The sequence below is a fragment of the Bombina bombina genome, chromosome 6 (genome assembly GCF_027579735.1).
Source record: "Bombina bombina isolate aBomBom1 chromosome 6, aBomBom1.pri, whole genome shotgun sequence".
Classification (NCBI taxonomy): domain Eukaryota; kingdom Metazoa; phylum Chordata; class Amphibia; order Anura; family Bombinatoridae; genus Bombina; species Bombina bombina.
The window spans coordinates 10,139,989-10,157,555 of record NC_069504.1 but is presented as its reverse complement, the minus strand read 5'-3'; the positions used below and the strand labels follow the sequence as shown (position 1 = coordinate 10,157,555).

Below are 17,567 nucleotides of genomic sequence, written 5' to 3'. Positions count from 1 at the left end.
GGACCCTGTATTAGAAGATCCTGCCTCGATGGCAGCTTCCATGGTGAAACCGATGACATGTCCACTAGGTCTGCATACCAAGTCCTGCGTGGCCACGCAGACGCTATCAGAATTACCGAAGCCTTCTCCTGTTTGATTCTGGCTACTAGCCAAGGGAGAAGAGGAAACGGTGTAAAGACATAAGCTAGACTGAAGGACCAAAGCGCTACTAGAGCATCTATCAATGCCGCCTTGGGGTCCCTGGACCTGGATCCGTAAAGGGGAAGTTTGGTGTTCTGACGGGACGCCATCAGATCCAATTCTGGAATGCCCCATAGCTGGGTCAGCTGAGCAAAAACCTCCGGGTGGAGTTCACTCCCCAGGGTGAAAAGTCTGACGACTCAGAAAATCCGCCTCCCAGTTGTCTACTCCTGGGATGTGAATTGCAGATAGGTGGCAGGAGTGATCCTCCGCCCATTTGATGATCTTGGTTACTTCCTTCATCGCTAGGGAACTCTTTGTTCCTCCCTGATGATTGATGTACGCTACAGTCGTGATGTTGTCCGACTGAAATCTGATGAATTTGGCCTCCGCTAGTTGAGGCCATGCCTGGAGCGTATTGAATATCGCTCTCAGTTCCAAAATGTTTATCGGGAGAAGAGATTCTTCCCGAGACCATAGGCCCTAAGCTTTCAGGGAGTCCCAGACCGCACCCCAGCCTAACAGACTGGCATCGGTCGTGACAATGATCCACTCCGGTCTGCGGAAGCACATTCTCTGAGACAGGTGATCCTGAGACAACCACCAGAGAAGAGAGTGTCTGGTTTTCTGGTCCATTTGTATTTGAGGAGACAAATCTGCATAATCCCCATTCCACTGTTTGAGCATGCACAGTTGCAGTGGTCTGAGATGAATTCGGGCAAAAGGGACAACGTCCATTGCCGCAACCATTAATCCGATTACCTGCATGCACTGAGCCACAGAAGGCCGAGGAAAGGAATGAAGAACTCGGCAAGTAGCTAAAAGCTTTGACTTCCTGACCTCAGTCAGAAATATTTTCAATTCTACCGAGTCTATTAGTGTTCCCAGGAAGGAAACCCTTGTGAGCGGGGACAGAGAACTCTTTTCTACGTTCACCTTCCACCCGTGAGACCTTAGAAAGGCCAGAACAATGTCTGTATGAGCCTTGGCTCTGTGAAAAGATGACGCCTGTATTAAGATGTTGTCTAGGTAAGGTGCTACTGCAATGCCCCGCGGTCTTAGTACCGCTAGAAGGGACCCTAGCACCTTTGTGAAAATTCTGGGAGCGGTGGCCAACCCGAAAGGAAGGGCCACGAACTGGTAATGTGTGTCCAGAAAGGCGAACCTTAGGAACTGATGATGATGATGATCTTTGTGGATAGGAATATGTAGGTACGCATCCTTTAGATCCACGGTAGTCATATATTGACCTTCCTGGATCATCGGTAAGATTGTCCGAATGGTTTCCATTTTGAATGATGGAACTCTGAGGAATTTGTTTAGAATTTTTAGATCCAGGATTGGCCTGAAAGTTCCTTCCTTTTTGGGAACTACAAACAGGTTTGAGTAAAAGCCCAGTCCTTGTTCTGCAATTGGAACTGGGTGTATCACTCCCATCTTTAGAAGATCTTCTACACAGCGTAAGAACGCCTGTTTCTTTGTCTGGTCTAAAGACAAACGAGAAATGTGGAACCTTCCTCTTGGAGGAGAGTCCTTGAATTCTAGAAGATACCCCCGGAGCAACAATTTCTAATGCCCAGGGATCTGGAACATCTCTTGCCCAAGCCTGAGCAAAGAGAGAAAGTCTGCCCCCTACCAGATCCGGTCCCGGATCGGGGGCTACCCCTTCATGCTGTCTTAGTAGCAGCTGCAGACTTCTTGGCCTGTTTACCCTTTTTCCAGCCCTGCAAAGGTTTCCAGGTTGCCTTGGGCTGTGAAGAGTTACCCTCTTGCTTTGCGGTCACAGAGGTTGAAGCAGGACCGCTCCTGAAGTTGCGAAAGGAACAAAAATTAGCCTTGTTTTTAGCCTTAAAAGGACTATCTTGCGGGAGGGCATGGCCCTTTCCCCCTGTGATATCCGAAATAATCTCTTTCAATTCGGGCCCGAAAAGGGTCTTTCCCTTGAAAGGAATATTCAGTAACTTTGTCTTAGACGACACATCGGCCGACCATGATTTAAGCCAAAGCGCTCTGCGCGCCATAATGGCAAAACCAGAATTTTTCGCCGCTAACTTAGCTAGTTGAAAAGCGGCATCTGTGATAAAAGAATTAGCCAGCTTTAACGCCTTAATTCTATCCATAATTTCGTCATATGAGGTCTCCGTCTGGAGCGACTCCTCCAGCGCCTCAAACCAAAAAGCCGCTGCAGTAGTTACAGGAATAATGCAGGCAATAGGTTGGAGAAGGAAACCTTGTTGAACAAATATTTTCTTTAGTAAACCTTCCAATTTTTTATCCATAGGATCTTTGAACGCACAACTGTCTTCAATTGGTATGGTTGTGCGCTTAGCTAGGGTTGAAACTGCCCCCTCTACCTTAGGGACCGTCTGCCATGCGTCCCGCCTGGGATCAGTAATGGGGAACATTTTCTTAAAGATAGGGGGGGGGGACAAAGGGTACACCTGGTCTCTCCCACTCCCTATCCACAATATCCGCCACCCTCTTCGGGATCGGAAACGCATCAGTGTATACAGGGACTTCTAGATATTTGTCCATTTTACACAATTTCTCAGGGACCACCATGGGGTCACAATCATCCAGCGTAGCTAATACCTCCTTAAGCAGCACGCGGAGGTGTTCCAGCTTAAATTTAAACGCTAAGGAATCTGATTCCGCCCGCTGAGAAACCTTTTCAGTGTCAGAAATTTCTCCCTCGGACAGCACATCCCTCACCGACACTTCAGAGTGTTGTGAGGGTACAACAGATAAATCCTCCAAAGCTTCTGATTGCTCATCCTCTGTTCTCAAAACTGAGCTATCACGCTTTTTAGGAAAAACTGGCAGTTTGGATAAAAATGCTGCAAGGGAATTATCCATGACTGCTGCTAATTGTTGTAAGGTAATAGGGGCCAATGCGCTAGAGGTACTAGGCATCGCTTGCGCGGGCGTAACTGGTGTCGACACATGGGGAGAGGAAGGAGGACTATCCTCGTTACCCTCCGTTAAAGAATCATCTTGGGCTACATTTTTAATTGTCACTGCATGGTCTTTAAAATGTTTAGATACCTTAGCACACTTTAAAAACACAAACGTAAAGGGGGTACCGTCATGGCAATTAAAAACATAGAACAAGGTCTATCTGTAGGCTCAGACATGTTAAACAGACTTAGACAGCACTCAAATACAGTAAAATACAATTTTTGAAAAAATGGTACTGTGCCTTTAAATAATAAAAAGCGCACACTTTTACTAAATCTCCAAAAATCATCCAATCTTTATGAAATTTTCACCATATGATCCTAATGCTTTGAAATGATTGCACAGTAAATTTCAAGTCAATTAACCCCTTACTGCCCAAACCGGAGCAAATTAAAGCTGGCAACCGGTTAGCAAACTACAGCACCATGCCACAGCCTCTGCTGTGGCCCTACCTTCCTTGGGGATTAGTTTTGATCAAAAATAAGCCTCTCTGAAGTCCTCAAACAATCTCTGGACTCTTCACATGGAGATGCATGAAGCTGTCTGTAAAATCAACTGCGCAACTGAGGCGCGGATTTCAGGCCCCCTCCCTCTTCACTCTGGAGATGTGGGGCCTTCCCAAGCCAAAATAGGTGTCTAAATCGATGCCATGCGGAATAAACCCCAAAAAAGTGTTTCAAATGTAATATAAACTTGTATAAATATCAGATTTTTGTAAAAAAATAATCGATTGCCCCTGAACAGTGTCCACCAGTGTTTGAGCCCTTTCAAATAAGCCTTCCTTCTATACTAAGTCTCAGAATATGGCTTACCTTTCCCACATGGGGATTCTTGTCAGTCTTCTAGCATTACTAAGTCTTGACTAGAAAAAATGACTGAAACATACCTTAAAGCAGTTAAGCCTGCAAACTGTTCCCCACAACTGAAGTTTTCTGGAACTCAACAGTCCTGTGTGGGAACAGCAATGGATTTTAGTTACAACATGCTAAAATCATTTTCCTCTCAGCAGAAATCTTCATCACTTTCTGCCACAGAGTAAATAGTACAAACCGGCACTATTTTAAAATAAACTCTTGATTGAAGAAATAAAAACTACAAATCTAACACCACATTTACTTTACCCTCCCGTGGAGATGCTACTTGTTAGAGCGGCAAAGAGAATGACTGGGGGGCGGAGCCTGAGGGGGAGCTATATGGACAGCTCTGCTGTGTGCTCTCTTTGCCACTTCCTGTAGGGAATGAGAATATCCCACAAGTAAGGATGAATCCATGGACTGGATACACCATGTAAGATAAATTATATATATATATATATATATATATATATACACACACACACACACACACACACACACATACGTGGTCCAGGGTTTACAACCGTTCAATTTGCACCGTTTCAGAATAACAACCTTTTTTTCAGTCATGTGACTGCTATTGAAAAGCCTTGAGAAGCAGTGCATTTATTAAAATAGCCAGTAGGTGGAGCTGTCCCCTTGTGTTGCAGCAAAGATATGCAAGCCAAGCAAGCTGAAATTAATCAGTTTAACCAGACCTGAGCTATCGAGCAGCTTGCAAAGGAACAAGATCTTCTTGTCTATAAATCATCCCAGATTGGAATGCATAGAAAGAACTGTTTGCAGAAAAATGTAAGTAAAGTCTGTGTTGTGTGATTTTATTAGGTTTATAATGCTGATTAGCATTTAAAGTCTTCATTTCAAAGCTTTAAAAATAATGTATTAGGTGTTACTTATGACAATTTTGAGAGGGGCCTGGAACCTAACTCCCTCACATTATAAACTGGGTTTCAATGTACAACCATTCCTTCTGGAACCTAACCCCGGAGTAAACTGAGGGCTGTATGTATGTATGTATGTATACACACACACACATATATATATGTTCTATTCTATCTTAAGCTATACCAATATATTATTTTTTTCAGTGACAGGTGGAGTGGGTCTTCACTCACTGGGGACGCCCAGTGGGTGTTATTTTGCTTAGATTTATTACTCTAGAATTGAGTATTATTCTTTAGTTTATGTTTAGGATTGCTTGGAGGGAGTATGGATATGTTTGGTGGATGGGGTATGTGTGGATATGAGTAAGCTATCTTGTGCTCTTCCTTTTGTATGATTTTGTAGTTGTAAAAATTTAAATTTATTTCTAAGACTCCTTGGCTGGGATCTTTTTGTATTGATAGATAGATAGATAGATAGATATATATATATATATATATATACACACACACACACTGTATGACTCAAGGGTGCCATAGTAATCAAGTGGTTATGACACTAATATTGGAGTTTGTTACACAATGTTAGAGCCATTACATATACAGTAATTACACATTGGATGAAGTCATGTAACAAAACTAACAATGCTCTCTGATTATTGACACTAATATTGCAAGGATAGTATTTCACAAGTGTAAAAGGTGTAACGTATACAGAGTTTAGGGCATAAGTGACAAAGTACTGCTGGGGTGGATCTCCTCTTCTTAAAGACTTACCTCCTCTTCCTCATTGCGATGTGCAAAGGTTGCGTCATTGTCTACGCCATCTGCACCTACAGAGGTTGGCTGCTTATCACGTCTACACAGGGTTACAAGGGAAAAGAATTAGCCAGACACAGCAAAAAACTTACTGCTGCCACACCTGTACAACCCCTCAGCTATACACACACATACTGAGTAGGAGGCAAGCCAAATACACAGCTCAGAAGAACACACAGGTTACACATTATAGACTGGAAAACAATTCATTGGATAGGAAACAGTATAACACAAAGATTGAAATTACACTCGCAGTCACCAGCATATGCTACATAAAATTGTGCAGACAGACCACACACACTATTTACAAACAAATGAAAATTACACACACGGATAAAAAAAAAAAATTAAAACATAATTTATGCTTACCTGATACATTTATTTATTTTCCGGATACGGTCCATGTCATCATCAATTACTAGTGGGAATATCACTCCTGGCCAGCACAGAAGGCAAAGAGCACCACAGCAAAGTTGTTCAATGTCACTTCCCTTACCCATAACCCCCAGTCATTTAGCCAAAGGGAAATGGAAAAAGAAGAAAACACAAAGGTGTAGGAGGTGCCTGAGGTGTTAGTAAAAAAATAACAGTCTTAAAATAAAAAGGGCGGGGCCGTGGACTCACCATATCCGGAAATGAAATTTATCAGGTAAGGATAAATTATGTTTTCTTTCCTAAGATATGGTGAGTCCACAGCATCATCAATTACTAGTGAGAACCAATACCCAAGCTAGAGGACACAGATGATTAGGGAGGTAACCAAAACAGAAGGCACCACCGCTTGAAGAACTTTTCTCCCATAAGAAGCCTCAACCGAAGCAAAAGTATAACATTTATAGAATTTGGAAAAAGAATGAAAGGAAAATCAAGTTGCAACCTTGCAAATCTGTTCCACAGAAACTTCATTCTTGAAAACCCAAGAAAAAGAAAACAGACCTCATGAACGAGCTGTAATCCTCTCAGGAGACTGCTGTCCAGCAGTCTCATGCGCCAAACGAAATATACTTCTCAACCAGAGAAAGAAGTAGCAGTAGGTTTTTGACCTTAACGTTTCCCAGAGAAACAAACAAACAGGGCAGAAGACTGAAGAAAATCCTTAGTGGTCTGAAGACGAAAATGTAAGATCACGCACCACATCCAAGTTATGCAACAAACGTTCCTTATAAGAAAATGATTAGGACATAGAGAAGGAACAACGATTTCCTGATTAATATTTCTTTTAGAAACAACTTAAGGAAGGAGCACCTTACAGGCAAATAAGATAAGGTGAATCATACTGCAAAGCCGAGAGTACCTATACTCTCCGAGCAGAAAACAAAAGTTTCAAGATAAAAATTTGTAATCTGTGGAATGCTATGGCTCAAACTGAGCCTGCTACAAAACCTTAAAACCAAGGTTAAAGCTCCAAGGAGGAACAACAGACAAACACAGGCCTGATACTAACCAGGGTCTGACAAAAAGATTACACGTCTGGCATATCCGCCAGATACTTGTGTAAAAAAAAAAAAGGATACTGCAGAAATCTGACCCTTCAGAAAACTGACTGACAAACCGTCCTCCAGGCCTTCCCAGAAAAAGGGCAAACACCCTAGGAATCCTGACCATACTTCCAAGAGTAGTCGTGGGATTCACACCAATCAGGGAATTTACGCCATACCTTATGGTAAAAGTTACTAGTAACAGGTTTGTGAACCTGAATCATGGTCTCAATGACCGATTCAGAAAAACCACTCTTAGAAAAAACTAAGCATTCAATCTCCAAGCAGAAAGTTTTCAAAGAAAATGAAGTTGGATGAAAGAAAGTACCCTAAATTATAAGATCCTTCCTCAGGAACAACCACCAAGGTGGAAGAAATACAATCTGCTTGGTCTGTATACCAGATCCAGCGAAACTATGCAGGAACTATAAAACACTGATGCTCACTCCCATTTGATAAGAACAATGACTTCTGGAAGGAGAGCAAACTGAGGAACAGGGATGTCAGACAAATCCCAAGGAACCGCCAGGGTATTTAACAGAGCAGCCTGCTAATCTCTTGACCTTTAACTTAACTTGGAAGCTTGGCGTACTGCCATCTCCAACTCCAGCACCCCCTATTTGAGGGTTAACCTGGAGAACACCTCCGGGAGAAGCACCCACTCCCCGGGATGAAAAATCTGACTGCTCAAGAAGTCCGCTCCCTGTATTCACTCCTGAAATGTGAATAGTGGATAAACAATGAATGTGAGCGTCCACCCACCGAACAATTCACGCCAATCATGGCAAAGGAACTCCAGGTTCCTCCCAGGTGGTTAATATAAACCACTGAGATGAAATTGTTCAACTAGAACCGGAAAACCCAGTTAAGACAACTGAGGCCAAGCCATCAGAGCATTTCAACATCAATATGGTTATGGGGAGAGCAGACTCCTCCCAAGTCCATAGTCACCAATCCAACAAGCTAGCGACCGTGGTCACTATTACTCAGAAAGGTCACTGGAAGCATATGTCCCGAGACAGATGCACATTAGACAATGAAAAGATTCTGGAGAATGCGGGCAACGATCCAGCTACATCTCGCAAGCTAAGTGAGCGCTCTACCACTATTTCCCCTCTCGGAACCACAGGGAAGAATCTCATGTCGACAGATCTAGATCTATCCTCCAAGACAGAGCCACAGGATCCCCGGTCCACTATCTGAACATGCATAACAGCAGACTATCAGATGGAATCGAGCAAAGGAATGATGTCCAATAAAGCAACCATCAGACCAATTACCTCTATACATTGAGCCACTGAAGGACCAAACAGTAGAATGCCAAAAAAAGGTAAGAGAAAAGAATCCTCTAATTTCTGACCTCTGTCAAAAATAATTTTAGAGATAGGGAAACTAATATGGTCCATAAGAAACTACCCCTGTAGCTGGAACAAGAGAACTCATCTTCAGATCTGGAATGAAGAAAAAACAACAAGATCTCTGTATGAGAGTTTGCTTGTTGAAAAGATGGCGTCTGAACCTTATGACGTCCAGGAAGGGCATCACAGCAATTCCCTGAAACCTGATCACTAGCAATAAAGCCCCCTCAGAGCTATGGCAAGGCCAAAGGGAAGAGCCACAAACTGAAAGTGTTTGACAGAAAAGCAAAACTCAGGAACTTGAACATGCACGTCCTCCAGGTCTATGGTCACCATAAACTGACCCTCTTGGACCACCATTAGTTTCTATTTTATGTTGAAAAAGTTTTTATTTGTTTCCATATATCAAATATATAACATAATGTACATCCTGAGAACAATATATACAGTGTCTCAGACGATGTTTTACTGTGTGGTATCATAGAAACATTTAGCATATCATATTTCCTCAACAAAGATCTATAATAGATATAAGTAAACAGCATTATACAACTTATAAAAAACAAAAATAAACAAAAACAATGTTTGTGTTGTGAGTTATTTTCGTATGTAGCTTAATCAGAGTTCTTCATTTAGCCTAGTTATGTCTATATTTACAGAGTACTTAGGTTTTTCATCCCAGTCTTTTACTTGTAATGTCAACTCTCTCTCAACTGATGTATTGTGCATTATCCAATAGAACCATATTTTGTTAAAAATAGTTTCTATTTTAAAGGACGGTACCCTGAGAAAACTTGCCGAGACACTTGGATCTATCAAAGGACAAAAATTTCCTATTTTTCGGGAACCACGAATAGGAATGAATAGAATTCTAGAGCCTGTTCCCTTACAGAAACTATCCCAGGGAAGAGAAGTCCCAAACACACTTCAAAAATGCCTCACTTAACTGCAAATAAAATTGAGAGAAAGAACCTGCCTCTGAGAGGAAGCTATGAAAACTTTGTAGAAAACCTGAGATACTATGTCCGCAGCCTATCTGGGACATCTCGTATCCATGTTTGAAAACAGAGATTCCGCCCCCCACCTGGACTGATCCTGGATTGGGGGCAAACTCCTTTTGGTCTAGTCATCTTGTTGAGTGGTAGAAAAGACCCTTAACCCGTAATATCAGAAATACTCCTGTCAGATCAGGACCGAACAAGGTCTTACCCTTGTAAGGAAGCGCCAGAAGCTTGGGCTCAGAGGAAAAATCCACTGACCTTGAATATAACAACAACGCCCTGCGGGCTAGCACAGCAAAGCCAGATATCTTGTCTCCCGGCTTAAAAACTTGCATGTTATCAGAAACAAAATAATTGGCTTAAGAGCCTTAAAGGGACAGTTCTACACCAAAATTTTTCTTATTTAAAAAACATAATTTATGCTTACCTGATAAATTCCTTTCTTCTGTAGTGTGATCAGTCCACGGGTCATCATTACTTCTGGGATATTACTCCTCCCCAACAGGAAGTGCAAGAGGATTCACCCAGCAGAGCTGCATATAGCTCCTCCCCTCTACGTCACTCCCAGTCATTCGACCAAGGACCAACGAGAAAGGAAAAGCCAAGGGTGAAGTGGTGACTGGAGTATAAATTAAAAAATATTTACCTGCCTTAAAAACAGGGCGGGCCGTGGACTGATCACACTACAGAAGAAAGGAATTTATCAGGTAAGCATAAATTATGTTTTCTTCTGTTAAGTGTGATCAGTCCACGGGTCATCATTACTTCTGGGATACCAATACCAAAGCAAAAGTACACGGATGACGGGAGGGATAGGCAGGCTCTTAATACAGAAGGAACCACTGCCTGATGAACCTTTCTCCCAAAAATAGCCTCAGATGAAGCAAAAGTGTCAAATTTGTAAAATTTGGAAAAAGTATGAAGCGAAGACCAAGTTGCAGCCTTGCAAATCTGTTCAACAGAGGCCTCATTCTTGAAGGCCCAAGTGGAAGCCACAGCTCTAGTAGAATGAGCTGTAATTCTTTCAGGAGGCTGCTGTCCAGCAGTCTCATAAGCTAAACGAATTATGCTACGAAGCCAAAAAGAAAGAGAGGTAGCGGAAGCTTTTTGACCTCTCCTCTGCCCAGAGTAAATGACAAACAGAGAAGACGTTTGTCGAAATTCCTTAGTTGCCTGTAAGTAAAATTTTAGAGCACGGACTACATCCAGGTTGTGCAGTAGACGTTCCTTCTTTGAAGAAGGATTTGGGCATAAAGAAGGAACAACAATCTCTTGATTGATATTCCTGTTAGTAACTACCTTAGGTAAGAACCCAGGTTTAGTACGCAGGACTACCTTATCCGAATGAAAAATCAAATAAGGAGAATCACAATGTAAGGCTGATAATTCAGAGACTCTTCGAGCCGAGGAAATAGCCATTAAAAATAGAACTTTCCAAGATAACAACTTTATATCAATGGAATGAAGGGGTTCAAACGGAACGCCCTGAAAAACATTAAGAACAAGGTTTAGACTCCATGGTGGAGCAACAGTTTTAAACACAGGCTTAATCCTGGTCAAAGCCTGACAAAAAGCCTGGACGTCAGGAACTTCTGACAGACGTTTGTGTAACAGAATGGACAGAGCTGAGATCTGTCCCTTTAATGAACTAGCAGATAAACCCTTTTCTAAACCTTCTTGTAGAAAAGACAATATCCTAGGAATCCTAACCTTACTCCAAGAGTAACCTTTGGATTCACACCAATATAGGTATTTACGCCATATCTTATGGTAAATCTTTCTGGTAACAGGTTTCCTAGCCTGTATTAAGGTATCAATAACTGACTCAGAAAACCCACGTCTTGATAAAATCAAGCGTTCAAGTTCCAAGCAGTCAGCTTCAGAGAAGTTAGATTTTGATGTTTGAAGGGACCCTGTATCAGAAGGTCCTGTTTCAGAGGTAGAGACCAAGGTGGACAGGATGACATGTCCACCAGGTCTGCATACCAAGTCCTGCGTGGCCACGCAGGTGCTATTAGAATCACTGATGCTCTCTCTTGTTTGATTCTGGCAATCAATCGCAGAAGCAACGGGAAGGGTGGAAACACGTAAGCCATCCTGAAGTCCCAAGGTGTTGTCAGAGCATCTATCAGGACTGCTCCTGGATCCCTGGATCTGGACCCGTAACGAGGAAGCTTGGCGTTCTGTCGAGACGCCATGAGATCTATCTCTGGTTTGCCCCAACGTCGAAGTATTTGGGCAAAGACCTCCGGATGAAGTTCCCACTCCCCCGGATGAAAAGTCTGACGACTTAAGAAATCCGCCTCCCAGTTCTCCACTCCCGGGATGTGGATTGCTGACAGGTGGCAAGAGTGAGACTCTGCCCAGAGAATTATCTTTGATACTTCCATCATAGCTAGGGAGCTTCTTGTCCCTCCCTGATGGTTGATGTAAGCTACAGCCGTGATGTTGTCCGACTGAAACCTGATGAACCCCCGAGTTGTCAACTGGGGCCAAGCCAGGAGGGCATTGAGAACTGCTCTCAATTCCAGAATGTTTATTGGCAGGAGACTCTCCTCCTGACTCCATTGTCCCTGAGCCTTCAGAGAATTCCAGACGGCACCCCAACCTAGAAGGCTGGCGTCTGTTGTTACAATTGTCCAGTCTGGTCTGCTGAATGGCATCCCCCTGGACAGATGTGGCCGAGAAAGCCACCATAGAAGAGAATTTCTGGTCTCTTGATCCAGATTCAGAGAAGGGGATAAGTCTGAGTAATCCCCATTCCACTGACTTAGCATGCACAGTTGCAGTGGTCTGAGGTGTAAGCGTGCAAAGGGTACTATGTCCATTGCCGCTACCATTAAGCCGATTCCCTCCATGCATTGAGCCACTGACGGGTGTTGAATGGAATGAAGGGTGCGGCAAGCACTTTGAAGTCTTGTTAGCCTGTCCTCTGTCAGGTAAATCTTCATTTCTACAGAATCTATAAGAGTCCCCAGGAAGGGAACTCTTGTGAGTGGAACGAGTGAACTTTTCTTTTCGTTCACCTTCCATCCATGTGAACTTAGAAATGCCAGCACTAACTCTGTATGAGACTTGGCAGTTTGAAAGCTTGAAGCTTGTATCAGAATGTCGTCTAGGTATGGAGCTACCGAGATTCCCCGCGGTCTTAGTACCGCCAGAAGAGCACCCAGAACCTTTGTGAAGATTCTTGGAGCTGTAGCCAATCCGAATGGAAGAGCCACAAACTGGTAATGCCTGTCTAGGAAGGCAAACCTTAGGCACCGATAATGATCTTTGTGAATCGGTATGTGAAGGTAAGTATCTTTTAAATCTACAGTGGTCATGTACTGACCCTCTTGGATCATAGGTAAAATTGTCCGAATAGTCTCCATCTTGAACAATTAGGAATTTGTTTAGGATCTTTAAGTCCAGGATTGGTCTGAAAGTTCCCTCTTTTTTGGGAACCACAAACAGATTTGAGTAAAACCCCTGTCCCTGTTCCGATCGTGGAACTGGATGGATTACTCCCATTAACAAGAGCTCTTGTACGCAGCGTAGAAACGCCTCTTTCTTTGTCTGGATTGTTGACAATCTTGACAGATGAAATCTCTCTCTTGGAGGAGAGTATTTGAAGTCCAGAAGGTATCCCTGAGATATTATCTCTAGCGCCCAGGGATCCTGAACATCTCTTGCCCAAGCCTGGGCGAAGAGAGAAAGTCTGCCCCCCACTAGATCCGATACCGGATCGGGGGCCCTCAATTCATGCTGTCTTAGGGGCAGCAGCAGGTTTCCTAGTCTGCTTGCCCTTGTTCCAGGACTGGTTAGGTTTCCAGCCTTGTCTGTAGCGAGCAACAGCTCCTTCCTGTTTTGGTGCAGAGGAAGTTGATGCTGCTCCAGCTTTGAAATTACGAAAGGAACGAAAATTAGACTGTCTAGTCTTGGCTTTGGCTTTGTCCTGAGGCAGGGCATGGCCTTTACCTCCTGTAATGTCAGCGATAATCTCTTTCAACCCGGGCCCGAATAAGGTCTGCCCTTTGAAAGGTATATTAAGCAATTTAGACTTAGAAGTAACATCAGCTGACCAGGATTTTAGCCACAGCGCCCTGCGTGCCTGAATGGCGAATCCTGAATTCTTCGCCGTAAGTTTAGTAAGATGTACTACGGCCTCCGAAATGAATGAATTAGCTAGTTTAAGGACTCTAAGCCTGTCCGTAATGTCGTCCAGAGTAGCTGAACCAATGTTCTCTTCCAGAGACTCAATCCAGAATGCCGCTGCAGCCGTGATCGGCGCAATGCATGCAAGGGGTTGCAATATAAAACCTTGTTGAACAAACATTTTCTTAAGGTAACCCTCTAACTTTTTATCCATTGGATCTGAAAAAGCACAGCTATCCTCCACCGGGATAGTGGTACGCTTAGCTAAGGTAGAAACTGCTCCCTCCACCTTAGGGACCGTTTGCCATAAGTCCCTTGTGGTGGCGTCTATTGGAAACATTTTTCTAAATATCGGAGGGGGTGAGAACGGCACACCGGGTCTATCCCACTCCTTAGTAACAATTTCAGTAAGTCTCTTAGGTATAGGAAAAACCTCAGTACTCGTCGGTACCGCAAAATATTTATCCAACCTACACATTTTCTCTGGTATTGCAACTGTGTTACAATCATTCAGAGCCGCTAACACCTCCCCTAGTAATACACGGAGGTTTTCCAGTTTAAATTTAAAATTTGAAATATCTGAATCCAGTCTGTTTGGATCAGAACCGTCACCCACAGAATGAAGTTCTCCGTCCTCATGTTCTGCCACCTGTGACGCAGTGTCTGACATGGCCCTAATATTATCAGCGCACTCTGTTCTCACCCCAGAGTGATCACGCTTACCTCTTAGTTCTGGTAATTTAGCCAAAACCTCAGTCATAACAGTAGCCATATCCTGTAATGTGATTTGTAATGGCCGCCCAGATGTACTCGGCGCTACAATATCACGCACCTCCCTCTGAGCGGGAGATGTAGGTACTGACACGTGAGGCGAGTTAGTCGGCATAACTCTCCCCTCGTTGTTTGGTGAAATTTGTTCAATTTGTACAGATTGACTTTTATTTAAAGTAGCATCAATACAGTTAGTACATAAATTTCTATTGGGCTCCACTTTGGCATTGCAACAAATGACACAGGTATCATCCTCTGAATCAGACATGTTTAACACACTAGCAAATAAACTTGCAACTTGGAAATACAATTCAATTAGAATAATATTAAAACGTACTGTGCCTTTAAGAAGCACAGAAGATCTATGACAGTTGAAAATTAATAAATTGAAACAGTTATAGCCTCAATCCTTGTAAACAACACAACTTTAGCAAAGGTTTAATCCCATTAGCAAAGATAAATTCTGAAAGCAGGAAACAAATTACAGAATAAACGTTTTTTATCTCAGTCAAACTATAATTCTCACAGCTCTGCTGAGAGAAATTACCTCCCTCAAAATAAGTTTTGAAGACCCCTGAGCTCTGTAGAGATGAACCGGATCATGCAGGGAATACAATGAGTTGCTGACTGAAATATTTGATGCAGTAAAAGCGCCAAAAAAACGGCCCCTCCCCCTCACACACAGCAGTGAGGGAGAACAGAAACTGTCAGAAAAACAGATTAAGCAACTGCCAAGTGGAAAAATAGTGCCCAAACATTTATTCACTCAGTACCTCAGTAAAAGAAAACGATTTTACATTCCAGCAAAAACGTTAAACATAATCTCTAGTTATTAAACAGCTTTATGTATTTCTTACAGTGTAATTCTAGTGAAGTACCATTCCCCAGAATACTGAAGTGTAAAGTATACATACATGACATTATATCGGTATGGCAGGATTTTCTCATCAATTCCATTGTCAGAAAATAAAAACTGCTACATACCTCTATGCAGATTCATCTGCCCGCTGTCCCCTGATCTGAAGTTTACCTCTCCTCAGATGGCCGAGAAACAGCAATATGATCTTAACTACTCCGGCTAAAATCATAACAAAAACTCTGGTAGATTCTTCTTCAAACTCTGCCAGAGAGATAATAACACACTCCGGTGCTATTTTAAAATAACAAACTTTTGATTGAAGATATAAAACTAAGTATAATCACCATAGTCCTCTCACACATCCTATCTAGTCGTTGGGTGCAAGAGAATGACTGGGAGTGACGTAGAGGGGAGGAGCTATATGCAGCTCTGCTGGGTGAATCCTCTTGCACTTCCTGTTGGGGAGGAGTAATATCCCAGAAGTAATGATGACCCGTGGACTGATCACACTTAACAGAAGAAAGATAGATAATCCCTTTATTACCCATTCCCTGTTTTTGCATAACAAACACAGTTATATTAATATACTTTTTACCTCTGTGATTACCTTGTATCTAAGCCTTTGACAGACATGCAGTGTAGTCAATCAGTGAAGACTCCTAAATAACTTCATGGGAGTGAGCACAATGTTGTTATCTATATGACACACATGAACTAGCACAGTCTAACTATGAAAAACGTTTAAAATGCTCTGAGCTAGGAGGCGGTTTTCAACTGTATAGAAATTAATTGAGCCTAGCTAGGTTTAACTTTTCAAAAATACCACCAAGGGAACAAAGCAAATTTGATGATAAAAGTAAATTGGAAAGTTGTTTAACATTGCATGCCCTATCTGAATCATGAAAGTTTAGTTTTGACTTTACTGTCCCTTTAATTCTGTTCTGGATCTCCTCCAAAAGAGTCTCTACCCAATCAGAATCAAACAAGGCATTGCACCAATAAGATGCTGCACTAGACACGGTGGCAAAACAAAAAACTTCCATGCAAGCCTCCAGCTTAGTCCATTGATCATGAAAACGACAGCTATCCTCTCTAGAAATCGTAGTTCTCTTAGCCAGAGTAGAAATGCCTTACTACTTAAGGCACCGTGCCATGATATTTAATAGAGACAGTGACAGGAAACTTTTTTAAAAAAAAAATCCCTGACCTCCCATTCCTGTGAAAAATCTAGCACGGTCTGGAAAAGGAAAAAAATCCACAGAAAAATCCTAGTATTTAAAAAGTTTACCATTTTCATTAGGATTGACAACATACGTATCGGAGTCGCTCCAAAGTAGCCAAAAGCTCCTTTAACATTCACAAAGGTGTTCAAGTTTAAATTAGAAAGATACTACATCAGATGAAGGGATTATACTGTCCGAATCTAGGATTTCACCCTCAGAGGCTGCGGACGTATCCTCCTCATTCGATCTATGAGGAAGGCAACCAGAGTAGCAGTAGGTGACACAGAAACCTTACTAACTGAATCTCTAATTTTCCTCTTGCGATTTCCCTTAAGTATAGGAAAAGCAGATAATGCCACAGATATCGCAAAGGATACCTGGGCAGAAAAATAACTCCTCCAGGAGATCGAGAGGAACCGCAGAGCACTGCATGTGACGCCATTGAGGCTTGGGACGTAGAGGAGAAAGCTGTAGCATTGCCTGAACAGCATCATCCTGAGAGATTTAAACAAGCAAAAACAGAATTGAAAAAAATATCTCCAGGCGCAGCATAAAAATTTTATTCATAGTAGCCTCCTGAAAAATATATTTATTATAATACCGACCCTTTAAATGTTAACATGAATTTAACTACTGGCCCTTTAACATACAGAGCACTAAACACAAATACCAGCCCTTTAAAACTCTGTACCTCCGCATTAGAATGAAATAAACAAGATAGCAGTGATACCAAGTCGCTCAGACTTGAACATTATAGTGTATTTTACTAGCATTCACTCTCCAGAAACAACTAGCTGCGATAACCTCATAGAAGCAGCCGACGCCGCAACAGAGGAAGGAGATCACAAGACCGGATAGGAAGGAGCTGCACCATTAATTAAAAGCACGCCCTTCCAATCCGACTCAAAAAGTGAAAGTAAAACTCAGAGACTAATGGCGGAATAGACCTATAAACTAGTCTCTCAGTGCCAGAAACAAATGTAACCACCCCAACTGAGAAAATTCACAAGCCTCGTGTTCACACTCAAATAAAAACACCACCTTATAT

At 42.5% G+C, this 17,567-nt stretch overlaps 1 protein-coding gene across 2 annotated transcripts in view; it reads right to left on the bottom strand.

Moving 5' to 3' along the window:
- Positions 1–17,567, bottom strand: part of NCAPH2 (non-SMC condensin II complex subunit H2) — a 382,774-nt gene that overhangs the window by 340,926 nt on the left and 24,281 nt on the right. For both annotated transcript variants that reach the window (XM_053716310.1, XM_053716311.1), the window contains exon 5: positions 5,651–5,732. In XM_053716310.1, coding sequence (XP_053572285.1) covers positions 5,651–5,732 — 82 coding nt within the window. The remainder of the gene's footprint in view (positions 1–5,650; positions 5,733–17,567) is intronic.